General features: G+C 42.1%; 2 protein-coding genes across 5 annotated transcripts in view; one reads left to right on the top strand and one right to left on the bottom strand.

Moving 5' to 3' along the window:
- The window catches only part of Avl9 (AVL9 cell migration associated), a 51,996-nt gene extending 51,619 nt beyond the window's left edge, over window positions 1–377 (bottom strand). For both annotated transcript variants that reach the window (XM_052719301.1, XM_052719302.1), the window contains exon 1: window positions 59–377. In XM_052719301.1, coding sequence (XP_052575261.1) covers window positions 59–151 — 93 coding nt within the window. In that variant the 5' untranslated portion in view covers window positions 152–377. The remainder of the gene's footprint in view (window positions 1–58) is intronic.
- A 6,776-nt stretch (window positions 378–7,153) lies between these two features.
- Window positions 7,154–10,270, top strand: Lsm5 (LSM5 homolog, U6 small nuclear RNA and mRNA degradation associated). Of its 3 annotated transcripts, none has more exons than XM_052719756.1 (5): window positions 7,154–7,287; window positions 8,212–8,307; window positions 8,587–8,614; window positions 9,469–9,541; window positions 9,975–10,270. In XM_052719756.1, the coding sequence occupies exons 1-5, from the start codon at window positions 7,242–7,244 to the stop codon at window positions 10,005–10,007; spliced, it is 276 nt and encodes a 91-aa protein (XP_052575716.1). In that variant the 5' UTR covers window positions 7,154–7,241; the 3' UTR covers window positions 10,008–10,270. The 3 variants fall into 3 exon arrangements, with proteins under 3 accessions (XP_052575716.1, XP_052575717.1, XP_052575715.1); XM_052719757.1 differs by having other exon boundaries at window positions 7,227–7,535; XM_052719755.1 differs by having other exon boundaries at window positions 7,227–7,750.
- Window positions 10,271–27,650: the final 17,380 nt, after the last annotated feature.

Genomic DNA, 27,650 nt, shown 5'->3' with positions numbered 1-27,650 from the left:
GGGGGGGGGGGACATTGCGCAGAAGGCCGCGGGCGCCGAGGCGCGGGCCGGTCCTCACCTGGCAGCCCTTCTTGTGGTGAAAGCCGACCACCACGATGTGCAGGACGGGCCCGCAGGGGGCGCCGTCACCCTCACGCCCAGCCTTCTCCATGGGCGTCCGCCGCAGGCCCGCTCCGTGACTCCAACCGCCGAGACCCGGCCGCACGACCCAGAGCGGCGGCCTTCAGTTGTCAGCCCGAGCGCCGCATGTGCGCTGCACCACGGGCTCGGGGGCTGCCGACCAGCTCCCTCACCACCGCGCTGCCCCACAGGGCCTCCACGGCTCTGCTTCATCCGCTTCCGCAGCTTCCGGGCTGTCACCTGACGCGCTACAGCCGCCTCCGGCGGCGTGGGGCGGGACCCGGACGCCCCAGTCCGGGCGGGGTCTGAGGCGGCATGGGCGGAGCCCGGAGAGGGGGCGGGACTAGAGGGGAAGGAGGTGGAGAAGGGGCGTGGCTGTATGGCAGGAGGGGCGGGGCCTCCAGGACGAAGGCGCGGCCTACAGAACCGGTGGAGCTGGGCAGGGCAGATGCTGACCCTCATGGACCCTTTGTAGCAGTGGAGGAAAGCCTAGGGGGTTGAGTGTGGCTGCGGGTTACACCTGCTCCTTTCTTCCTACGTTCTTTGTCAAATCACTTCTAAAATCTATTTTTCCTTCTTGAAATCTCCTTCCTCTTTCCCTCAGTTTTACTTCTTTATGAACGTGTTTTCTCTTCACTCTTTAACTCTTTTTGTGGAATCTCTCAGCCTTGAGTTTTAAATGTTAACAAGGAGGCATATTTATGACGTTCGGTATCTGGTGTATTCGACGTCTAAATTAAGTTGCTTTGCTTACACAAATTTTTCTTTGATTTCGTTCTAAATTTTTTTTCATCGAATTTCTATGTGCAGTCCCAGGCAGTGGCTGCATGCATGTAACCAGAACTTGAAGGGCTGAGGTGGGAGGATTGCAAGTTTCAAGCCAACTTGGGCTACATAGTGTTAGAAATGTGCTCACAAGGTAAAAGTTCACGACTCCAATTATAGAGCCCCAGCAGTACTTTATAACTTCAGATCCGGTCGGGCTTGGTGGCATACTCCTTTAATCCCAGCACTCCAGAGGCAGAGACAGGCAGATTGCCGAGTTTGAGGCCAGCAGGGTCTCCAGAGAGAGTTCCGGGACAGTCAGGGTTACACAGAGAAACCCTGTCTCATAAAACAACAACAATAAGAACTAATAACAATAATTTCAGACCAGAAGAGTCACAGTCCAAAAATCAGAGGAGCAAGGACTTCGGATCAGGATAGCCTCAGTCCTCCTAAGGCCAGGTTGTGGTGGTTTGGGGGGTGGGGGCTTAGTTTTTCCTCCTTAGCGGAGATTCGATCTCACAGTCTCCTCCTGATCAGCCAATTTAGAAAGTGGCTGGAAAAGAAGAACAAAGGCAGAGTACAGAGTAGTCAGTGTTGAAACTGAGCACACCTGGCTAAAGGGCCTGGGGCAGGGAGAGGAGAAGATGACATGGTTATTAAACCTGGAAGAAAAGACAAGTTTCTCCCAATCGAGAGTTTAAGGTCAGTCTAGGCAAACAGGGGGATCCTTCTCAGACCTGCAAAAACAAATACATAAATTATATGTAAGAGTTTGAAAGCAATGTAAGCCTTGAATCATATTATCTTTGGCAATAAAGATTTACATTTTACCTGTGAAATGATTATTCCAGTACCATGATTAAATGTGTGTGTGTGTGTGTGTGTGTGTGTGTGTGTGTGTGTGTGTGTACAATTTTCATTGCATCTTCTGGGGTTTATTATAAGTAGCACAAAATAGATCTGTTGCTCCAAGGATTTCCAAATCCTTTGCTGAATGAACTACAATTTCAAAAAGTAAATTGTTTAAGTGCTACTAAAACTATACAACATTTTCAGTATGTTACTATCCATATCCTTTTTATATTACAAAATTCTTGACAGTGCTCATGGTTTCGTGAAAAATACATTATTCCCAGGATACAGAGTACATTAACATTTCTTAACATGTTACCCTTTTATGTTAACTACTTGATTTTTACTATTTTCTTTCTTTTTTAAAAATTATTTATTTTTATATTATATGTATTGGTGTTTTGCCTGCATGTATGTCTGTGTGAGGGTGTTAGTTCTAGGAGTTACAGACAGTTATGAGCTGCCATGTGGGTGCTGGAAATTGAATCCTGGTCCTTTGGAAGAGTTGTCTATGCTCTTAAATGCTGAACCATCTCTCTAGTCCCCGAATTTTACTATTTTCTTGATGTAAACTGTGTTAATATTTTCCACAGCTGGCATAGCTAAAATTAAGTCTCATTTCACACTTTTGTTTGAAATGTGTGGATAGATTTCTGCTTCCAGTAAACATCAATATTTAATTCACTGTTCAGGAGACATAGTTATGACTTTAGAAATGACTTTATTTATTTATTGACAGGGTCTTTCACCGAACCTGGAGTTCACCGATTTGGCTAAATGTGTGGACCAGCAATCCTTAGGGCCCCCCCTGTCTCTGCCTCCCCAGCACTGGAACTATAGATGTCAGTCACTATTCCCAGATTTTCTTACATAGGTGCTAGGTACTGAAGTCAGGTCCTGCTGCTTGGGTGGTAGACACTTTACCAACTAAGCCATTTTTCCAGACTCTGCATCAGTTTTTAAGTGAATTGCATTACTGTAGAATAAATTCATTAACAGGATATTCTTCACAAGGACAAATGCCTTAGTAAGAAAAACAATTTCTTTTATTTTCAAAAGTATTAGGGAGGGGATTCTAAGTCTGGAAAGAAATACTAGTTAGAGAAAGCCCAGTATGTTTATGTACTTCACTTTGAAAGGACATTTTGATTGTGTTTATATAATGATATTTAACTTCAGAGGAAATTTAAATGCTTTTCTGAATATATAACATCTTGAAAAGCCTTTTCTATATACATATACTTTGTGATGATTCCTGAATTTCATTTATACCTGCTCCATAAGGAACCAGTGTGGGTGCATTCTGAGACAAGGAGTTCGGGCCCAATTTCCAACTCACTGTAATTGTACCTGGAATCAGCTGGCTGTTCCTTGCCTCAGGAAAGAACATGTCCAATGATCTTGTTCATTCTACTTTGTGAATGCTTTGAGTTCACTTTTCAGAGTCTAAAAAGATTTTTTTCTCTTTTGTGGCATTAAAAATTGCTAATGTTGCTAAGCCCAATGGTGCAGGCCTTTAATTCCATCTTGGAATTTAATTCCTACTTGGGAGATTGCGGCAGGAGAGAAGAAAGTTCAAGGACTGCAGGGGTACAGAGTGAGTTCAAGGCCAGCCTGAGTATCTTAGTGACAGCCTGTCTCAAAACAAAACAAAACAACCTCCCCCTACCAAACCAAAAACCAAAAAGAAAACCAGCCAAGCAAACAAAACAGGACAGGTTAGGAGCCTAAGGCTCGGTGGGCTCATTGGTAGAGGGCTTTCCCGGTATCCACGAGGTCCTGTTTTCATCCCCAGCACTGCAAACAGAAAATTGCTAGTGTTCATTTTGTTCACGCCATGGGAGACTTAAAGCATGGACTGTAGTATTCTTTTTCTGATGAAAATAAAACAGGAGTAAAGGTAGAAAAGAAGGAGGCTTCATAAATGAGTTGAGCCTTACTCTGTGCTTAGAACCTTACAAAGATTAAGGAGCGTGCCAATGGGCATAAACGAGATGGAATAAATTCAAAGAACATCGATTAGACCAAATCTAGGAATGTGGTAGCTATAGTGCACCAAGCAAGATAAATGGGTGCCTTTTTTTTTTTTTTTTTTGGTTTTTCGAGACAGGGTTTCTCTGTGTAGCTTTGCGCCTTTCCTGGAACTCACTTGGTAGTCCAGGCTGGCCTCGAACTCACAGAGATCCGCCTGGCTCTGCCTCCCGAGTGCTGGGATTAAAGGCGTGCGCCACCACCGCCCGGCAAATGGGTGCCTTTCTATGGTTTATAGTTATAAAATAATCTTCCCTGTACATCTACTTTTCATTGGTTGGAGTGGGAGGACAGTTTTTGGGAGTTGGTTTACTTCTTCTACCTAGTGAGCTCTAGGAGTTAAACTCAGGTCATCCTGCTTGGCAAAATGCACCTTTACCCACTGAACCATCTCACCAGCCCCCCAAATGAGAAAGTTGCAAGCAATTAATAATGCTACCTGTATGTAGTCCCCACCCTAAGCCAACTATCATGTTAGTATTTAGGAAACAAAGATAAATAAGTAACAATACATCAAATATAATACAGTTTGCTAGGCTAGATCTTGTCCTAACCAATTTTCATAGGTTATTTCATTTAATCATTAAAATAGTCTTTTCAGTGGGTGAGAAAGATAGTTCCATGGTTAAGAGCATTGACACCTCCTCCAGAAGGCCCGAGTTTGATTTCCAGAATCCGCATGATGATTCACAACTGTCTGTAACTTAAGTCCCAGGAGTTCTGATGCCTTCTCTGACCTCCATGGACACCAGGCACACATGTGGTGCACAGACATTGGGGTGGTTTGAATAAGAATGGACTGCATAGGTCGTATAGTTGAATGCTTAGTCACCGGGGAGTGGAATTGTTTGAAAGAATTATAAGGATTAGGAGGTGTGACCTTGTCGAAGTAGGTGTGGTTTTGGAGGAAGTACTGGGGATGGGCTTTGAGGTTTTTCAAAAGCCAAGCCAGGCTCAGGGTCAGGATGTAGCAGTCAGCTGCTGCTCCTGCTAGTGCCATGCATGTTGCCATCCCCGCCCCCCACCCCGTGCCGGGATAATAATGGACAAACCTCTTAAACTATAAGCAAGTTCCCAGTGAAATGCTTTCTTTTGTAAGTGTTGTCTTAGTCATGGTGTCTCTTCATAGCAATAGAACAGTGACTAAGAGAGACATACATGCAAACAAAACACCCATAAATATATATGTGTGTGTGTATGTAAATAAATAATTAAAAATAATACTGTATTTACCACCGCTGCTTCTAATAGGTACATTGATATTTAAAAAGCTTAAATAGTATACCCGTAAGTCAAATAATTAGCAGAAATTGTGGTGGGGCTAATGCGATGGCCCCGTAGGTAAAGGTGCTTGCTGACAAGCTTGTTGTCCTGAATTTGAGCCCCAGAACTCACATGCTAGAAGGAGAGAACATACTCTTTCAAATTGTCCTCTGTTACACACACACACACACACACACACACACACACACACACAGAGGCATATGTTCACTCACATGGTACACACAAATGTAATCTTAAAACATTTTTTAAAGCTTTTAAAAATTGTGAAGTTTGAATTTGAAAAAAAAGTCACTAAATTCAGAACCAGTGGATTTAATCATAGTACTGTCTCAACATTCTTAGTCTTGAGGAACTCAGTCTTTTAAGGGGAGGTGGCTTTGTTGAATAATTATATAAAAAAAATACACCCAAATAACTCGGACAACTATTAACACTGCTGCCCGCCAGGGATATACTCCACCAAGACCATGAAAGTCAGAATAGGTGATCATCTCTGAGAAGGGTCTTAAAACATGAGTAACATCTTTACCAGGACATGGAGGAATATCATAAAGTTAAATAAGAAAAATTGGTTAAGATTGAGGTTGTTAAGGAAATATACTTGAGAAGGCAAGTGTTTTATGCTAAATGTAAGAGAAATGTGTATGGCTTGAAGGCAAGATCAGTAAGAGAAGCTTGGAAGTGACACATCCTGATTGCACATAATGTCCCCTTTGCTTGGAATGCTACTCCTGCCCTTTCTCTGTTTATCCGCCCTTTAATCACCATGTAAGACTAGACTCCTGTCAGCTCCTCTGTGAAGCTTTTCAAGCTGTTCTGTGTGGCCATGGGACAGTTATTAAACTTCTTTAAGCACAAGAAACTGAATCAGATTCTTGTCTCAAAGGATGGCTGTGAAGAGTATATTTGTAATTGCCCTGGCACCTAGTAGGTACACAAGATTTATGGAATGGGGTTGGAGGGAAAAGCCACTACTGGCTTGAAATTGGGAATGAAGTTGAGTTTTCCAGGATCCCTAGAGGTATTGCTTTACATATTAAATTTCATAGTGCTATATACATGAAATTTATTACTTGTCCTTCTTTCCACTCACTTGGGTAGAAGATTTTTCTGTACGTTGCTTTATATACCCAGCAAGCTGCTAGTATTGATTGGTTTTTGTTTGCTCTATGAAGGAATGAAGAGTGCTTACCAAACATTGTAAAAATAAATGTTGTTTATTATGATCGCACATATTTAGACTGTTTAGCTTTAAGTCCCTCATATACAAATGAGACAGACGAAGGTAAAGAATTTATCTGCTTTCTGTTTTTCTTTTTCTTTTTTTAAGTAGGGCTCAAACCCAGGGCCTCATGAATGCTCGGAAAGCACCCTACTGCTAAGCTAGGTGTCAGCTCTCATTAGTTTTTATTTCTTATTTTGTGTCAGGGTCTTACTAAGTTGTCCATGCTGGCAACTGTGGCTTCCTTCTGTTTCGTAAGCGCTAGGATTGCTGGCCATTCCACACAGCAGCTTTTTATCTTTTTCCAAAACAGAAGTGTGATAGCACGTTTTCCAAATGTGATTACAACAACACAAGGAGTGACTTATAGCGGTTGCCTGTAAATCAGTAATTGATAGTAATTTTAAAAGTCTGTAATAAACTAGACTTCTAGAAAGGACAAGAAGAAATGTATAAAGTAGTTAAAAAAACAAACAAACAAACAAAAAACTTGTGAATATCTGGTATAGATTTAAAAATATGCTGTGTATAGGTTTTCAGTCCTCTAGGCTTAAAAATACCAGATTCCTTAAGAAAATGAGTAGTTGTTGAGGACAACGCAGAATGAATTGATGAGAAATCTGAATTGATTTTATTGTTCTGAAGAAAGATCCTGGCTTCAGATGCAACCTACTAGAGGAAAACTAGCCGACTCAGAGATCTCGTATGTTGTGGTCTTCCGGAGTAGAGGAAGCAAACTATCTCCCAAGTTTAGCAAAACTGGGGGGTCACCACAGGTGCCTGTCGGGATAGTGGCACCGATAGAGGTCCGAACGATTCTATCGAATCTCTCGGTGATCCATTTGAACCTACCCGATCGCAAGATCGGCCTGCGATTAGTTTTGTCTGAGGCGGTTATGGGAAGGGCGGAAGCGCGCTCTTTTAAAGTCTGCGCCGGTGGCCTTATGCCACTTCCGGCGTGGCCATGGCGGCTAACGCGACCACGAACCCGTCTCAGCTCCTGCCACTAGGTAAAAATCTTCCCCGAGGAGCGGGCGGGTTACTGCAGCTCTGCGCCGGCGGCCGAGGCTGGGTCGCTGACCCTCCGGGCTCGGCCGTCCCGCCCTTGCCGTCGCTGGGAAGACAGACCATTTTGCCTGTCGGTGGCCGGCGGAGGTCCCTCTTGGTGTAGGTCGTCCTCGGCCTTCTTTGTGAGCCCGCCAGTTAAGATGTCATGGGTAGCCGTCCCAAATGGCAGTTTGGCCTTTTCGGTCTCCAGGTTAGGTAGACCCTGTATTGTATCTGGTTGTGCGAGGAGGGCGCCACGGTCTACAGTGAATCTTAAAAGAGAAATCTGGAAACTAGCCCCGTTATTCATTAATTCAACCAGCGGTTCCCTCACTGTGCCAGGGTATTGTGGAATGATGAACTTAAATTACAGCCACTGCTTTCAGATCGTGCGGAGAGTGCTAAGTTGGCTACAGAGATGCTCAGGTTGGTCTCTAGGCACAGAGGTAAAGGCATGGTGAGAGAAGTGACAGGAAGCTGAGGTCGATAATAATGCCTCTCCCCGGTCATGTTTTGGCGCTGGTGAAGTTAATGAATGTGGCTGTGGTCGAAAGTCTTTGCGGTGTCCACTCCAGTATATGCTAGATACTGTTCATCGGTAGAAACACTGACAAGGAAAAAATATGGTTTCCATCTTTTGGTGTGAGCATATTTATATATTAACCAAATAATCTAAATAAAGTCACAGTCATATTAATTGCAGCAAAGAAAAAAAAGAGGTAAGTGAAAGCTAAGGCAAACATTCGTGCTAATGGTTGAACAGATTTGTATACGATGTAAAGTTATTGAATAACTGCTTTTTGTTTAATGATATGACAATAATAAAGTAAGCACTCAAATGTTTGTTGAACTAATAAGTGGGCAAAACAACCCTTTTCCTTCCGCAGAGCTCGTGGACAAGTGTATAGGATCCAGAATTCACATTGTGATGAAGAGTGATAAAGAAATTGTTGGTACACTTCTAGGATTTGATGACTTTGTCAGTATCCTTTTAAAAAGTGGTAATGGTACAGGTTTTTGAAGATATATTAATATAAGAATTATAGACAGATGATATGTTTCTGGTTATTACATTAAAAATAAATTTATTTTCCAGGAACTTGGTAGCATTTTAAGAGGTATGCTTGCAGAGCGAAGATAGGGTTCTTGCCAACAACAAACCTTTTGAATTTGCACCATTGTGTTGAACATATTAGGAACCAAACAAAAACATAAACCAGAATGAATTCAGCCTTGTTTATTTTCTTAACAACAAATTTCAGATATGGTGTTGGAAGATGTCACTGAGTTGTAAGTAGTATTAAAAGTTAAAGAATTGGGGGAGGAGGGGAGGAAATCTCTTTTTGAACTAAAGGCAGGTGCCTTAGTTACTTTTCTATTACTGTGAAGAGACACCATGACCAAGGCAGTTTATAAAAGGAAGCATTTAACTGTGGGCTTGCTTATAGTTTCAGAGGGTTTACAGTCCATGATTTTCATGGTGGGGAGTGTGGCAGCAGCGGGCAGGTGTGGAGCTGGAACGGTAGCTAAATGCTTACATGTTGAGACAACAATCACGAGACAGAGAGAGCTAACTGGGTATAACTTAGCCTTTTGAAACCTCAAAGCCCACCCCCAGTGACACACCTCCAACAAGGCCACACCTATCCATTCCCAAACAGTTCTACTACCCCAGGACCAAGCTTTTCAAACAGATAAGCCTGTGGAGGCCATTCTCATTTAAACTACCATAGCAGGTTTAGAATGATTGATTAAAAAAAGTATTACCTGCTGGAATTATTTTAATACTGAAACTTTATTTACTTGTATTGTGAGGTTGGGCCAGAGGATTATTATGTTAATGTTATTATTCCTGAATTTCTAAGAAATTAGTGTGAACAAGCTTCACAGTACACTATATTTATGTGACCATTAACCAGTGGGCAGAGTGTATTTCTGAAAATTATTGTAATTGTACGAATTCCCATTCATTCATATGTTAGAATAACAGTTTTGGTGCTAGGGATTGAACCCAGGTCCTTGGTGTGCTCTGCCACCAGGCTAGTCTCCTTACCCCAGGAATAATTTTTAGGGAGGGAGAGTGTTTCCAAAGTATTGCCTTTGAATGCTTGTTTATCCTGACTCTATTTTATCTATTTATTTAGTGAAATTACACCAGAAGGAAGAAGGATTACAAAATTAGATCAGATTTTACTAAATGGAAATAATATAACAATGGTAAGACGTTAAAACTGTTTTATTTGAATTCAGTGTACTTTGATGGGACAGGGATTCCAGAACTCACAAAACAGCTGCTTAGCTCAGTGTTCACGGCCAAGACATGCTGAGGATGGGAAGGGAGCCCTTGGTGATCCGTGCCCTGACCCAGCTATTGAAAAAGCATTGGTCCTTAAGATTAATTGACTTCTTAATCTTTATTATCTTTTAGTTTATCAGGAATCATAGTTGAAACTCTTAAACATCAATTAATGATGCTGGGATTACTAACAGATATTGATGACCTGAAGAAAATGGGAATTGAAGGATGGGGAGAGACGAAGGTGGCTTTGGTCCATGAAGATCACATGGGGTTTTTTAGGTGGTATGATAGTGGGGGGGTTTTAGGTGGTATGATAGTGTTATTAATAAACTCTTTTTTTTTCTAATACAGCTGGTTCCTGGAGGAGAAGGGCCTGAAGTATGAATGGATTTCCTTATGCAAGATTCTGGCTTTTTCTTAAACCTTTAATGTCTATATTCTATAAAATGAAGTTTCCGTTAAAAGGAAATACTTTGAATATATACACCATTTTTCTAAGCTAATCATGGTTATTTTGAGAAAGGAAGAGGTTTGTTTTGTTTTTTAAAAGACTGAAAAAATAAAGATGTTTTTGGTTAATTGTGATTTTATTTATTATGTTGAAATATCTAGTGGAACAAATATAGTTATTTTGATACTTGGTTTCATATTGATTTCTGTTTATTTTCTTATTTATTTGATTCGGGGGAGGGCATGCCATTTTATTCAGAGGCTTGAGGGTGGGGAGGGGAGGAAGAGGGCTAGCTGAGCCAATGTCCGCCAATGGCTGGTCTTCTGGCCTCTTTGCTAAGAGTGAACTTAATCCTTGTTTTTTAATAAATATTTTATTTATTTTTATTCTATGTGTATGAATATCTTCCTTCATGTAGGTCTGCTTCATGTGCAGTGTCTTCAGAGGCCAGAAGAGGGTGTTGGACCCCCTGGTTCTAGAGTTAATGGTGGGTTTTTAACTGCTGTGTGGGTCTGGGATTGAACCTGGATTCTCTGCAAGAGGAACAAGTGCTCTTAACTGCTGAACCATCTCTCCAGCTTCTGAACTTAATTCTTAAACAGCATTTAGTCCAAAGCAAAATGAGCTTTGATTTTGAATATATCATTTAAAAAAACCTTAATGATCCCTTAAGAAAACCGAGTTCAAACTCTGATACTTTGTAATGAAGTTTTCCACATTGAATTCAGTTTTTACTAATTCCTATTAAAAACAAAGTATATGTGTTGTATGTGTATTGTAGAAGTGCAGGTAATCAAAAAGTAGCAATCACATTTTACATTTTCCTAGACCGGAAAAACATTTTTATTTTTTTAATGTGTGTGAGTGTTTTGGCTGCATGTATGTCTGTGTACCACTTACCTGCTTTGCATCCATGGAAGCCAGAAGATGGTGTTGGATCCCCTGGAACTGGTTACAAGGGATCATGAACCTTATGCTGGGAATGAACTGGGGTCATTTTTGAGAGCAACAAGTATTCTTAACTGCTGAGCTATCTTTCCAGCTCCATCTTTTCCTGTAGTTAACTGCCCCCCCCCCTAAAAAAAAAAACCCAAAACAGTTACTGTGGGTGTAAATATGTGGGTGTCTGAGTGCCATGGAGCATGTATGGAGGTCAGAGGACAACCGCAGGAATCAGTTTTCTCCCTTCTGTCGTATGGGTCTCAGTATTGAACTCAGGTCATCAGCCTGGGTAGCAGGTGGCTCTGCCGCCCAGTGATCGCACCCACCCTCTCAAAGGGGGTTTGAGTGTGTACATTTTAACAAAAACTTGCTTATCCTAAATGTTTAGGTTCCACTGTAAGTTCATTAAAAAAAAGACTAAATGATGAATATATTCTGTGTGAAATATTTCAACAGTAATGTCTATAAAATTTTGTTAAATTTTTTTACAGTAAGTTATTTAGCCTATGCTTATTGGCTATAGTAATTTTTAACTACCTCTTTATATTTTTTGTTTTCCTAGAGTAAATTCATAGAGTACACGTTTGTCATATTGTCAACAGAAAGTTTGTATCCCACTACTTTTCCAGCTTCTCAATACCTTTTACACCCTTATCAACATTTAACTCCTATTTTTTCTTCCACTTTGATAAGCAAAACCTAATTTAAAACCTTTTTGAACTGACTTGTATTTTATGAATTATTTGAGGCCTTCTCATCCCAACACTTTGGAGACAGGGTCTTGCCATACCTTCTAGGCTGGTTTTGAACTCGCATTCCTGCCTCAGTCCCCTCAGCACTAGGATTACAGGCATGTTCCACCACAGATTTGTATAAAGCTTTTACCTATTTGTCTTTAAAATCAATGACAACAAAAACAACTTGCAAAACCTTTTGTAAGGTTATTTCTATTACTCTTCCCATTGCTGCAACAAAACATCTGATGAAAGCAACTTAAGAAAGGAAGGAAGGGTTTGCCTTGCCTTATAGTTTCAGGGGTAAGAAAGTCATCACAAGGAAGGTGTGGCAGCAGGAGCCTGAGGCAGCCGGTCACACTGCACTCACAGTCAGGAAGCAGAGAGCAATGGATGCTGCTACTCAGCTCCCATTCTCCTTTTCAAGCTAGGAACTCAGCCCATGGAATGATCTTCCCATCTCAGCTTAATCATAAAAATCCCGTATGTACATGCCCAGAGGTTTGTTTTTATGGTGATTCTAATTCCTGTCGGATTGAAAATTAAGATGAACCATTAAATCACTCTGTCACATAGTTTGCAAATAACATCCCCAGCCTATAGTTTGTCTTCTAGTGGTATTTTTTGATATGATGTATTTTTATGTAATTATATTGACCTAGGCCTTATTTTCACCTGGCCCAAATCAGAACATGCTTTGCTGTGGGGAACATACACACATGCGCATGCATGTGGGCATAGACACACACACACACACACACACACATTCTACTAGGGTCTTATGTTTTCAGTGCTTTAAATCTTGAGCTTAACAGGAATTTTAGTGCTTCAGCTTTTAAAAACAATTTTTAAATTTCTAAAACAAGTTACTTATTTGACTTACATGGTATAAATATTACTACATTGCTAAATGATATAACACTGGCTTTTTTCACCTTTTTATTTTCAATACTAGAGTAACATGGTCATTGCCAACTTCCTTTTTTCTCCTAAGACTGAGTGTCCTGCAGGGAGCACATGTTCTTAACTTCAGTATGTTGTAAGTCTTTTAGGAGGGGGCATAGTTGCTCGTGTGGCTGTATGAATGAGTCTCCTTGCCTACTAGGTCCCTAGTCTGTTTTTTCCTCAGAGCTGACAATCAAATCCATTGTCTTGTACATGCTTGGAAAGCACTCTTCATTGAGCTGTGTACTCAGCTCTCCTAATCTATAACAGTAATAAAATCAATACAATTCCCCTCTGTTTACACCTTAATCCTCAGTTTGCTTAGAGAAGGTACTATTTTTATTTTCTCAACCTTGGCAGTCAGGATTTCTAACCATGAATAGGAGTAGAATACCCACTTCATTCACTGTCTGTCCAATTATAACAAGAAGGTCTCCAGACACTGCCACATATCCTGAGTAAATAATCACTCAGGATTATTGACTGAGAACCTTCTAAATAAGTAGGTACTTTTTATTGGGCTCCCCAGAATCTCTAATGCTTATTTAGTCATGGACTAGGAGCACTGAATTTAGATAACTAAAATTTGGGGAGAAAAGGCTGTGACAGAAGGTTCTAGCAGGGCAAGATTGGTGGTTTTAAGCTTGAAGGATGCTGACTTGGGTGCTAGCCATATATGATCTCTCCCTTGGACAGGTTGGTAGCCTCTGGCAAGCTGATGACACACTAAAGCTATACTTGAGCTCCTTGCCCAGCTTGCAGGCAGCTTCCATCGGAGTCTGTCATCCCCAGGGACTGTTCACTGCTTTCCAGCCCTGAAGAGGGGCTCTATGAATCCTGTAAGTTTCAGGAAGTTCCTGAGCTTCTGGAGTGTTAGGTGTCTCCCCGCATGAAGGAATGTTTTAATTCAGAGGAAATGACTATGTAACAGAAGCAGGAGTGTGACCAATGAAATGAGGAAAGATTAGTGAGTGAGGCAGCGTGCACAAATGCATTAGAGTGAACTGGGACATGGGCCACTGCTGCAGGAATAGACAAGCAGAAAGAAGGCTGCTTCAGACCAGCACATCTGAAGATAGGTCCTGATAGATTCCAGTTCTCAGTAGGCCTATAGGAGTTCAGGCTTCAGAATTTACACTGGGAAAACTTACATTTGCAGAGTCTGCTGTGACTTTGACAAGGTTACGTTTGGGGTTCTAAGATATCTTTACTTGATAGAATCAAGAGCTGGGTTCTGGGAGGAGGGTTTTTTGTTTTTTTTTCCCGAGGCAGGGTTTGTCTTTGTAGCTTTGCGCCTTTCCTGGAACTCACTTTGTAGCCCAGGCTGCCCTTGAACTCAGAGATCTGCTTGTCTCTGTCTCCCAAGTGCTAGGATTAAAGGCGTGCACCACCACCACCACCACCACCACCACCACCACCACCACCACCACCACCACCACCACCACCACCACCGCTGGGCTCTGGGAGGAGTTTTCTAAGTTGAGTGCTGGGGCTGGTAATAACCTTTTGTATCCAGTTAATGGTTTGGTCCCATTAAAAAGGGATGCATGGGCCTGAAGAGATGACTCAGCAATTAAGAGTACTTGTTGCTCTTTCGGAAGACCCTACTTTGGTTCCCAGCATCCACATCAGGTGACTCACAACTTCCTGTAACTCTATCTTCAAGGCATATGATTCCCTCTTCTGGTCTCCACCGACAACTGCACACATGACAGACACACACTCATACATTTAACAAAAGTAATTTATAAAAATGAAATGAAGCAAAACATGAGTAATAAATGAATTGGATGTCTAAAATTAAAAACTTAAGGAGTGGGACTGGAGAGATGGCTCAGAGGTTAAGAGCACACTAGCTGCTCTTCCAGAGGTCCTGAGTTCAATTCCCAGCAGCCATGTGGTGGCTCACAACCACCTATAATGAGATCTGGTGCCCTCTTCTGGCTTGCAGTCACACATGCAGACAGAATACTGTATACATAATAAACCTTTAAAAAAATTCAGGAGTCATGGTGTATGTCTGTAATCTCAGCACTTGGGCTGAAGCAGGAAGTTTGCTGCAAGTTTGGGGCCAACCTGGTTTAAGTAGTGAGGAAGGATAAGGCAGGGCTATGGAACAGACCTTTTTTTTTTGTTTCTAAGAACACCTCAAGAAGTGAAAAGATAACCACAGAGTAGGAGAAAATATTTGTGAGTCAAATTGATTATAAGAGACATATCTAGACTATATAAGTACTATATAAGACTACATAAGTCAATAATAAGACAGCTAGAAAATGGGCAAATTATCAAAAGGCATTTCCCCAAAGAAGACAACACAAGTGTCTTAGGGTTTCTATTGCTGTGATAAGATACCATGACCAATGCCGGGCGGTGGTGGCGCACGCCGTTAATCCCAGCACTCGGGAGGCAGAGCCAGGCGGATCTCTGTGAGTTCGAGGCCAGCCTGGACTACCAAGTGAGTTCCAGGAAAGGCGCAAAGCTACACAGAGAAACCTTGTCTCGAAAAACCAAAAAAAAAAAAAAAAAAAAAGATACCATGACCAAAAGCAATTTGATGAAGAAAGGGTTTATTTACTCTTACAGCTTGTAGTCTGTCACCCGTGGAAGTCATGGCAGGAATTGATGCAGAGGCTGTGGAGGAGTGCTGTTTGCTGGCTTGCTCCCCAGGGCTTGCTCAGCTTTCTTATATACCCCAGGAGCACCTGCCCACAGGGAGCATAAACTGCGGTCAGATCGGTTGGTCTTTCCCACATCAATCACTAATTAAGAGAATGTACCACAAGTTCTCTGGCCACTGACCAATTTGGTGGAGGCATATTTCCAACTTGAGGTTCTCTTTCAGATGATTAGCTTCTGCCAGATTGACATAAAGCTAGCCAGCACAATTGACTCCTTGTTAATTTGACATACAAACACATTATTGTTAAGTCATGACCTTCCATTTCTTGTTCATCCTCAAGATATATTAATTTTACAATTTCATTATACAAAACAAGTAACTTAAAAAGTTCCCTCCCTTCCTCTCTCCCTTCCTCCCTCCCTTTCTTCATTCGTTCGTTCCTTCCTTCCTTCCTTTCTTTTTCTTTTTTTTTCTTCTTGAGACAGGGTTTTTCTGTGTAGCCCTGGCTGTCCTGGAACTCACTCTGTAGACCAGGCTGGCCTCAAACTCACAGAGATCCACCAGCCTCTCCCACCCAAGTGCTGCGATTAAAGGTGTGCACCACCACCACATGGCTTAAAAGTTCCACATTAAAAAAAAGATTTATTTTTATTATTTTAATTATGTGTATGTGTGTGAGAGGTATGTGTACATGAATGCAAGTGCCTACCGAGGTCAGAGCTGTGAGGAGTTGTAAGGCGTTGTAACAACAGGCAGTTGTAAGCCACCAGACATGGGTGCTAGGATTCGAACTCAGGTCCTCAGGAAGAGCAGTGTGTACTCTTAACCACTGAGCCATCTCTGCAGCCCCAATATCCACATTTCTTAAAAATTCAAACACTTGCCGGGCGGTGGTGGCGCACGCCTTTAATCCCAGCACTCGGGAGGCAGAGCCAGGAGGATCTCTATGAGTTCGATGCCAGCCTGGACTACCAAGTGAGTTCCAGGAAAGGCGCAAAGCTACACAGAGAAACCCTGTCTCGAAAAATCCAAAAAAAAAAAAAAAAAATTCAAACACTCCAAAAGTTCAGTATCTCTAATACATACAAGTCTTTCAAAGTTTCTCTAAAATTTCCAAAACTTCCTCAAAATTTTGGTTGCTTAACTGTGGGCTCTTCTAAAATGAAAAATAAGTTAAATACTTTCTTGCTCCATGTCTTATTTAGGGTTACTATTGCTGTGATTAAACACCATGACAAAAAGCAGCTTGGGGGAAAATAGGGTTCATTTGTCTTAAATATCTCGACTCACAGTCCAGGAAGGGAAGTCAAGGCAGGAACTCAAAACCCAGGTGAGAACCTGGAGGCAGGAGCTGATGCAGACGTCATGGGGGTTGGAGTGGTTCTGATGGCTTGCTGAGTCTGCTTTCTTGTAGAATTCAGGATCACTAGCTCAGGGGTAGCACCACCCATAATGGACTGGGCCCTTCCTCATCAATTACTAGGAAAATGCCCCACAGACCTGCCTACAGCCTGATTTTCTGAAGGCATTTTCTCAAAAAGTTCCCTCTCAAATGTCTCTAGCCTGTGTGAAGTTGATTTAAAAAAAAGTCAGCACAATTGACCTCTCATCAACTTGACACAGCCATAACCTTTCCTTTCTTGTTCATTCCCTGGTCCAGGAATTGCATTGAACCTTCCTAGAGCTCTAGAATGCTAATGCTTGCACTGCGGCAGGCATTTTTACTTAGTATTTTTGTTCATTCTTAACATACTGGTTGCTCAAGGGCTGGCCAGCAGGCAGAAACTCTTAAAGGAGCTGTATCCTTTTTTTTTTAAGCTTTCTCAGGCACTGTGGAAATTTGAGCCCCACATTGGGTGCCAATTGTTGGTCTCTTTTTTAATTGTTGCTGTCTTTTAAGCCATAGCTGTCCGAATCAGCAACTGCAACACCACTGCTACCAGCAGCAAGTAGGCTTAAGGGCCCACAGCCTGAGGGAATTCTGTTCCCTCAGGCACTGCCTCTTTCAAAGCAATGAAGGGAACTTAACTAAACCACTCTCCCTCTAAAGAACTCAAGATTCAAAGGTTAAGGTGGAATTCTGCTCTTCAGAGGCTGAAGAACAAGTAGCTCACCTCCTCTCCTGGCTCTCATCCTTCAAAAAAGTCCTTCTGCTTCTCCTCACCACTCCTTATAAACCCTTCTCTACCTGGCTCCTCCCTACCACTTCCTGTCAGGTAGTTGCTGATTCAGCCTCCTGACCACAGGTGAATTTTATTTAATCAAACACATCTTTGCATCATTAAACAAATGTTCCAAAGCATAAACAAAAATAACACACCTACAACACTTCCGAAATTTAAAAGTTCCATAGTCTTTGAATGTTCAAACAGTTAAAAAAGTTCATTATCTTAAAGTATAAAAAATTCGTTATCTTAAAGTATCCAGTCTTTAAAAATCCAAAGTCTGTGTAAAATCACTAAATTGTGGGCTCCTGTAAAATAAAAAGTAAACACTTTTTTTTTAAAGATTTATTTATTATGCATACAATGTTCTGTCTGCATGTATGCCCACATGCCAGAAGAGGGCATCAGATCTCATTATAGATGGGTGTGAGCCACCATGTGGTTGCTGGGAATTGAACTCAGGACCTCTGGAAGAACAGCCTGTGCTCCTAACCTCTGAGCCATCTCTCCAGCCCTGTAAACATTTTCTTATGTCAAGAGAGAAGAACCAGGGCACAGTCACAATCTGAACAAAGCAAAAACTCCAGCAGTGTAAACAACTCAGTATCCAATGTCTGGGATTCACTCATGATCTTCTGGCCTCCTCTAAAGGGCCCAAGTCACTTTTCCAGCTCCATCCTCTGCAGATTGTCTCCTAAGCTCATGCTGGCTCCTTTCCAAGGCTGCTCTTCTTGGTGGTTGTTACATGGTACTGGCATCTCCAAAATGCTGGGGTCTCTTGCTGCAACAGGGCCACACTTTCACCAAGAGCCTCTCCCGACTCTCTTTTGGGGCTCCAGCCTTGTTATAGTACCAAGTCTCAGCTCTTTTCCATGACCCCTTTATGGCTTCAAAACCAGAATCACCCAGATGACTTAGACTGTCAAGTTTAGCTGCCAGTACAAAGTACAATCTTGGCCACCTCTGGAACACAATTTGTGTGTGCTAACACTAAGGAAACACTTTCCTGAAGATTTCACTTCAGCGATGCTGATCTCTTCTTAATCACCACTAATTTCTCAGTTCCCGCTAACCAGCATCAATTATCCCAGCAAAGCAAAGGTTTCACTTCAGTGGTTCTGGTATCTTGTTGCTCATGGTGGTTCTTAAGCCTTAGCTAAGGAGAACCACATATTCTTATTTCAAAATATGCAACAGCCCCAATAGAGTCTCTGAGTGACTCTCATACTTCCCTCTGGAACTTCACGAGCCAGGCCTCCATCACGTGCATTTCTCTCAAAACTCTTATCTTCCAAGCTCCCACAGAATAGCTCACCAAGCTTTGGACACCATTGACTTTTCTAGCGCAAAGTCCCAAAGTGCTTCTACAATCCTCCCCGAAACAACATGGTCAGATCTGACACAACAATCCCCCATGTCTTTGTTATTCTGTGAAAAGACACCGTGACCAAGGCAACTCTCATAAAAGAAAAGCATTTAATTGGGGGCTTGCTTACAGCTTCAGAGTGTTAGTTAAGTATCCATCTTGGCAGGAAGCATGACAGCAGGCAGGAGGCAGTCATGGGGCTGAGAGCTTCCATCTTGATCCACAGGCAGGCAGGCAGGCAGGCAGGCAGGCAGGCAGAGAGAGTGACACTTGGCCTGCATGGGTTTTGTTTGTCTTGTTTGTTCTCTGAGACAAGGTTTCTCAAAATAACAGTCCTGGCAGTCCTAAAACTTGCACTGTAGACGAGGCTGTCCTCTAACTCACAGAGATCTGCCTGCCTCTGTCTGTCTCCCAAGTACTGGGATTAAAGGCATGTACCACCACCACCTGGCCTGCATGGGCTTTTGAGACCTCAAAGCCCACCTCCAGTGATACACTTTGTCCAAAAAGGCCACACCTAATCCAGCAAGACCACACCTCCTAATCGTTCCCAACAGTCCACTAACTGGGAACCAAGCATTCAGATAATATGAACAGATGGGGGCTATTCTCATTCAAACCACCACGCCCCACTTCTGGTATCAATATAAAAATCTGTAATTTACATCAGCCGCAGTTCTCTATCGGAATGAAACAACTGCTTATTGGTTTGCTCTCCAAGGCTTGTTCCTGCTTTCTTATAGAATTGTGGTGGTATTTTACTTGTACTGAAATGTGATTTTAATTGTATGTTAATAAATAAAGTTGCCTGGGGGTCAGGGCTATTAGAGTCATAGCAAGTGCGTGTCGGCGGTGGCGCACGCCTTTAAGGACCTGGAGGGCGGTACATACAGGCAGTGATGAGGCAGTCACGTGTTTGGGTTTACAACCAATGAGAAGGCAGAACAGCTAGACTATATAAAGACATATACACAGGAAGTAGGTCCTTTTCGGAGAGCTCTTTTGGCTGAAGAGGATCACTGAATCAGGAAGGGTGAGGCTCTTAGCTCTGACCTCTTGGCTTTCTTCTCTGAATCGGCTCTGTGTTTCTTATTTAATAAGATGGTTGGTTACATCTACATAGAACCTAGAACCAACCACCCATGGGTAGCACCGCCCACAATAGGCTGGGCCCTTCTACATCAATTACTAATAAAGAAAATGCACCATAGGCTTGTCCACAGGCAAATCTGTTGGGGAATTTTCTCAGTTGAGGTTTCCTCTTCCCAAATGACTCTAGCTTGTGACAAACTGGCATAAAACTAGCCAGTACACCACATGACCAATAAACAAAATGATGTCTGGTAGTGTTGCCCTTACAGAAATGCAGATTGAAGCCACATGAGTGACTACTTTGTACATGGTATTATAAAACAGAAAATCAAAAAAATATTATTGAGGAATGGAAGAAATTGGACTTTAGTACATTGCGAAGGTAAAATGATGCAGCCACTATAGAAACCAATTTGACAAGTCCACAGAGTTAAATGGTGGTACATGGCATAGGAGTCTCACTGCTGGGCTACACATTCAACAGAACTGACATCACAGCTACATCAATGTCCAAAGCAGCATTACTTATAAAAAAAACCCAAATGTGAACAATGTCCATACCACCATCAATTGTAAACATGATGAAATACTGCCATGCAATAACTCATCTTGAGAAACTGATTTCATCTGTATAACGCTTCTCCAGCAGGCAAATCCACAGAAGAAAAACAGTACCTGGTTGTCAAGGCTGAGTAGAGAAAAGGAAAGTGACTGTTGAAGGGTACAGTGTTTCTTTCTGGGTGGTGCAAACATGGAATTACTGATGATAATCTACAAGACTTGGAAAATATATGAAAACCCATTGTATTCAGGTGATTTTGATATGCAAATTATATCTCAATTTTAAAACCCAGGAAGGTGTGAGATCTATAAGATAATGAGACCTTAAAAGAATTATTTCCGTGAATGTCACTCAGGCTGTGACTGTAAGGAGCCTGACTTTTTCTGAACATCAAAGTCCCTTGGTGAGATGGCCCAATGGGTAAAGGCACTGGCTGCTAAGCCTGACCTGAGGTGATCTCCAGGACCCACGTGGCGGGAAGGAAAGAACCAACTTTCATAAGTCCGTCCTCTGTCCTCCACACTCAAATCCGTACACAATAACTGATTAAGCAAATGAACAAACAAACAAGTAAGTAGTTTTAAAAGGCCCCTTCTGGTTAAGCTGGAACAGAATAAGAATTCAAGGAATGTTGTTTTTGGCCATTAGAATGTTGAACTTTTTTGTGGGGTGGGGATGGACAGGGCCACACTATTTGGCCCTGGAACTTTCTATGTAAACATGGTTGGCCTTGAACTCACAGAGATCTGTCTTCCTTTACCTCTAGAGTGCTGGGATTACAGGCATAAGCCACCACACCAAGCAGAATGTTGGACTTTTAACTCACTGAGAAAAGGGAATGCCATTTAGATTTTTAATTCTGTTAAATTTAACATTTTTGGATTTTGCTTTTCAAGATTCAATTTTGAAATTTCTCCCTATAAACTTGATAATGAGAGGGTATTATTTAGGTTGGGCATATCATTGCTGTTATTAAAGGGTCTAAGTCCTCAGATGTGCCGATTTAGATCATGTTGTTAGCTGAGTATAACCCAGGATGGGAAATAGAGTGAAATTTTTAGACTTGGAATTATGGAAGCCTGAAAGTTATTTTAATTCATGTATTATTTTGGCCCTTTCTAAAGCACCTGGAGACAAAATACGTACTGCTTCCAGGGATCCCCTGAAAACCAAATGTACAGCAGTCGGTATTCGGGAGTGATTCATGTGAGATTACACTGTCCTATGGATCATTAATGGTTAAGCCCAGCAGGTTGGAGAACAAAAAGCCAGAGAACATGAGGGAGGAATGCTGCTTTGCCACTTGTGGTGTTTTCTTTTGTGTGGAGGAAGAGTAGTCGGCACACCTGGGTGCTCTCTGTTTTCATAGATTGATTTGATTAAATGTGGGAAGACGAAGACATGGACTTCATTTTCTTCATGGACTTCATGAGCACTTCATTTTCCTCTTGGGATTGAGTTGCTGGAGGGAGTATGAGTTCTGCTCTGTTCTTTGCTGTTTTATGGCTATCTGCTTCAACACATGAAATTTGAGAGTGGACAAATTTGAGTAATTGTAAAGTTCATACTAAGTTAACCACAGTCCACTGATAGAAGCCAGCAAGCCTGCGTGTTCCCTTAAGACTCAGATAGCCCTCATCTGCTGTGTTTGTGTGACAGCCTTCTCCTGGCTGTGCCCTTACCTTATCATGTACATGTCTTCCGTAGCCTTCAACTACGTAGGTGATCTGTCTAAAATGCAGAGTATAGTCACGTAACTTTGACTTTCAAATCCTTCAGTAACCTACCATCTATGATGAGCCCAAGCTTTAGAACAGGATTCCAGGACCTGTTGACTTAACAGAACTACCTGGCTCCCCCCACCCCCCATTTGGATTTTGGCTTAATGTATGTTGAGCCTCTGGGGGAATGGTCTTGTTCTATTTATGACTGGCTGTAGTGTGGGAGCCCATTTTCAGGTTCCTCGTGGCTTTACCCAGCAGGTCTGCATAGAGAGGATGATTGGACCACGGGCCTGAGTGCAGGTGTCCGAGATGGTCTGCACTTGGCTGTGCTAGGGGGAGTTCTTTTGCTCCACCCCTTGGCATCTCTATAAATACCCTGGGGCAGAAACAGTCAGGACTCTTTGGAATAGGTTCCAGGCCCTCTCGAGGTTATCCTTTATTTTCTATCTATTTTTGTCCACAATCTAAATCCTTCTATCTAATATTTCCTGCTGCTTGCACTCAAGAAAACTCTGGGGAACTGTGGGGTTGGTGGGTAAACGCCCCTCACTGTAGTATCCCCTCCTCCAGGAAGTCCTCCAAGATCCCCTACTAGTACTACTCACTGCCTACATGGATGGGTCATAGAGACTTTAAAGGCATTCTCAATCTTGCACAGCTGTTCACTTCTTGGGAAGTTGCACCCAGCATGCATGCCCTGCAAAGTTCTGGTTTCAAGGGAGATGATCAACTAGAAATCAGAGTATGAGCTGCTCTCAACAGCACCAGCATGTGCATAGCTTGCTGGCATGGTTGCCTGACTGTCAGTACAGTGAGGCACATTTATCAGGATTATGCTTCTGGATTGAACTGAAGCTTCAGGAATTCAGAAAACGAAGCTTGGGAGGACCCTGTGCTCTGTGGATCCCGCTTTAGGAAGACAACACCTGGCATCTTTAACTAGTGATCTCAGGGCAGCCTGATGCCCTAGTTCATATCCTGTGGACTCAGTCTCAAGGACCATGGGAGCAGCTGATATTTCACAGAACAAGATGGGTGGAAAGCAGATGAAATCTACTTAAACAAGGGTGAAACTGACTGAATCTGATTATCAAGCCTTCATTTTCAAATTTAAGAAAAATTCATGAAGCCAAGCACAGTGATGATGGCTCCTGCTTCTAATCCCGGCACTAAGGAGGCTAAGACAAGTGTGAATTTTACACAGTGAGTCCCAGGCCGGCCTGGGGTGAGAGCCTATCTCAAAAGCCAAAACAATACAAAACAAAATCATTCGTGATATCAAGTGACCACCAGAGGGCACTGTGGGACTAGACTGTTAGTTTTTGGAGCCCGTGACTTTCAGCTCCCTAGAGGCTCATGGGAACTTGATTTCTGGTTACCCACTCTGCAGTACTTAATACTGGACCATAAAATAAGGCCAGGGAAAGTTTTAACACATGCTACTGTCTCACGCTTTTTTCTGGATAGGGTCTCACTATGTATCCCTAACTGGCCTGGAACTTACTATGCAGACTAGGCTGACTTTGAACTGAAAGGGTTCTGTCTCCTGAATTATAGTATTACAGATACTCACCACCATGCCCTGCATACACTTTTTATAAAAAGGAAATCAACTTGTCATTCATGTATTCATATTTTCTGCAGAATTGTGTGTTTTACCAGGACTACACCTCATGCCTGCTAGGCAAGTACTCTATTGCTGAACTGTATTCCATATTTTTAAATTTAGGGACAAGATATCGCTAAGTTATTTAGGTTGGCCTTGAACTCACTTTGTATCCCAAGTTGTTCTTGAACTTTCAGTCCCCGTGCTCCAGCCTGAATGTGGTGTTTTGAATACAAACATGAGCTGTAGGTTCAGACTCACCCAGTCTCTCATGGTAACCTTTGCCAGTAGTATGACTTTGGGTAGGTTACACACTTAACCCTGTGGGCTTCGGTTTCTACTGTGTAAACTGGGGAAAAATAACTACTATTCAGAGTTGTGAAGATTAATAAAGGCTATATATAAAAAACATTCATAATAGTTTAGGTATATAGTAAATTCTCAGGGAATGGTGGCTTTTTACTGTTGAAGAGCCTCTTTTTACTAAAACGTAGCCTGATTTTTCAGTTAGAGTAACATACACGCAGCATTGTAATGGGCTTCCTTACGGCATTTTCAAACACCCTTAGTTTTGGTTGACGTCCCCACACCTGCTCCTCTTCTCCTTTCCTGGCGTTCCCCACCCCATCTTTTATTCTCCCTCCGGGGTTCCCCTTTCCACATCACATTGAAATGGCTTAGGAGGTCAGGTTACCCTGACCACACAAATCTCCTCCCTCAGGAGCCGCATCTTGCCTGTAAACAAAGGATTTCCCACTTCTGAAAAACGATGCTTCTGAGATATTTTACAGATCAAAGGGTTCCTCCTTCCCCGCTGGGAAAGAAAGTGAAGGTAAAGACCTACCTCCTCCCTAGCCGACCGAGTTGTGGCAGCTGACTAAGGTCTGTGAGCAGGCACTGCTCGCCAGGGTGTTCTGCACCCACCGCCCCGCTCCTGTTGGTCCGCTGCTGGCCTGGGAGCCTCACTTACTAGGTGCTGCAGGGACAGAGTGGCCAGAAGCCCGCGTCTCCGCAGCAACCAGTTACTAAGTGCCTACTTCCTAAGAGGCCCCCAAGCATCCGGGCCTCCCACAGCCATTTTCCCCAACTAGTGGACATTTATTATGGTTGTCCCATTTTCGGGAGTGGATGTTCATAAGATTGGTGAGCAATAGGCTGGAGCTATACTACAAAAATATAAAAAAGTCCATGGAAACCCACATCAAAGAGGACTTTTTTTAAAAAAAAAATTATTTATTTATTATATATAGTGTTCTGCCTGTATCTCTGCCTGTATCAGGCCAGAAGAGGGCACCAGATTTCACTACAGATGGTTGTGAGCCACCATATGGTTGCTGGGCATTGAGCTCAGGACCTCTGGAAGAGCAGCCAGTGTTCTTAACCACTGAGCCGTCTTTCGAGCCCTGAAGAGGGCTGCTGTGGAGAAATTTTCAATGTGGCCATTGGTGGTTACCTCAGGCCAGAAAAAAAACTTCGATTCTTTCTAGAGTCACTTATTACAGCTATTCAAGGTGATACTAAAGAAAAAACAATCCAAAACAACAAAGACTGGGTTTGAAACACCATGATGAAAATTTCTTCCAAGTTTCTAAAGGCAAAGTTTTGAATGGCCACTGATGAAAGGTATCTTATTTATCCATCCACTTTAGTGTTTCACTGCTTACGATATAGTCTCACCTTGGTTGTGTTTAACTTGTACATTTTCCTGAAACTGAATTAGTTTGACAGTACAATGTGGTTATCCTGTTAAGCTTCAGCTACTAAATCCACCATGTTACGGTACTGAAAAGACCCATTCAGAAATCACGATTCTTTAATGGAATGATGATTAGAGTGAGCCACCAGAAAGCCAGGGTCTTAAAATGGAAATGAAATCTCGGTGAGTGTGGGTGGGAAGCAAGTCTCTGGAGGGAGGACTGAAATTCCCAGGGTTAGCACCTGGTGTGCTGGGGAGCATGCTCCGCGGAACAGAGAGGGCTTTCACGGGAAACCATCACACGAAATTCACCAAGGAGGAAAATCCGTGCTGTGTTTGTATTGTTTTGTGCATGATATAATTTTATAGACATGAGAACTTTTGAGTTACAGTTTCCAGTCTGTTTGGAGCTCTCTCAGTTTGCATGGCCGAGATTGTTTTCCCGTCAGGGTTTTTGTTCATTTGCTTTCTGCACATTACTAAAGATCGAATCCAGGGCCTCACATACCAGGCAAGAGCTGAAACAGAGCTAGATTCCCAGGCCCACTTCCTCTTTAAAGCCCTACAACGTTTTGCTTTGTTGTTGTTTATGTTGTTAAAACTCCCTTTACTCTAACATTTTTCTGATTTTGCTTCATTTTTTCACTCTAAGTGGTTGATGCTATTCCCATCGGGAATATCCTACAACATGTGTGTCTGCCATTCTGCTCATCATTGCATGAACAGTGGTCAAACACAGATCTGCATTGCATTTTTAGGAAAAACAGAACAAGAAACTTCATCTGCAGGTTTCTTTGGGATTGAAGTGAACACAGTTATTCATTTGTACACACCAATTTTCCCCTTTCTTATTACATTTCTCCTTTTTTTTAAAGACAAGAGTTTCATTATGTAGCCCTGAATGCTCCCAAACTCAGAGATCTACTTGTCTCTGCTGGAATTAAAGGAATACACCACTATGCCTGGTTATACCAATTTCTCTCTTTCTTTCTTTCTTTCTCTCTTTCTTTCTTTCTTTTTTCTTTTTCTTTTTTTCTTTTTTTTTGGTTTTTCAAGACAAAGTTTCTCTGTGTAGTTTTAGAGCCTGTCCTGGAACTTGCTCTGTAGATCAGGCTGGCCTTGAACTCACAGAGATCCACCTGCTTCTGCCTCCCGAGTGCTGGAATTAAAGGTGTGCACCACCACTGCCTGGCTATACCAGTTTCTTAATCAAAACCCACAAATACTTATTTTTCCCTTAGGAAAATTATTTAATAACCAAACAATAAAGTGAAAGGATTTGTTTTTTTAATGTGGTCCTTTGTTCTCAAAACAAATGTAAGCCTGTGTAACCCTGTATGGACAGCTTCTTAAATATAATTTAATGCCCCTCTAGAGAGACCCCGTAGCTTCCTAATGTAGAAAGTTTCAGTTAAATATATTTATACCTTCTGTTTTTCCTCTTATCCTAACTTTTGGCCGCTTGAGTTCTTTTGTTTATATTGGCAGAAAGTTAAAATTAGATCTCTCTGAAATTGGATTACGATTTCTTTGTGCCATCAGCATATTGGATCGTTGTTCACTGTACAGCAACAATTTGCTGGTAAGGAGACACTACCTATGGGAGGGTAGACATTAAAGGATGAAGAAGGGAACTTTTACAACATAAACACGTATGTGGAGCACACGTGTGTGTGCATGTGGGGTGTGGTGGGGGATGGAACTCCACCTTATAAATGGTAAGTAAGTGCTCTACTAGTGAGCTGCCTCCCTAGCCTTGGAAATATACTTTTTGATGTTGAAAATCCCATACTTGGAAGAAGCCTTAAATATCAGTGGATATATAAAGCAACTTAAAAAAAATGCAGAGTACAAAAATAGATTTGTGTTTGCTCAGTGGGATAGCTTGCTGCTAATTATGTTTTCATTAAATGTATGAAAGTTCATACATTTTGTTAAATAGTCGTTGCTTTTGGAAATACATGGTGTGTGGGATTAGGGATTAGTTAATTGTCTAGACTTCAAAAACTGGATGGTCCATGTATTATAAAAGGTACTGCACTATTTTGATTAATCTGAATGTTTTCACAGGGCTTGAAATAAATTTGACTATGTGATTAAAAAAACACACAAAAAAAAACA

Source organism: Peromyscus californicus, unplaced genomic scaffold (genome assembly GCF_007827085.1).
Source record: "Peromyscus californicus insignis strain IS unplaced genomic scaffold, ASM782708v3 Scaffold_6__1_contigs__length_162567912, whole genome shotgun sequence".
In the NCBI taxonomy this organism is placed as follows: Eukaryota; Metazoa; Chordata; class Mammalia; order Rodentia; family Cricetidae; genus Peromyscus; species Peromyscus californicus.
This window is presented reverse-complemented; position numbering and strand designations above follow the sequence as displayed.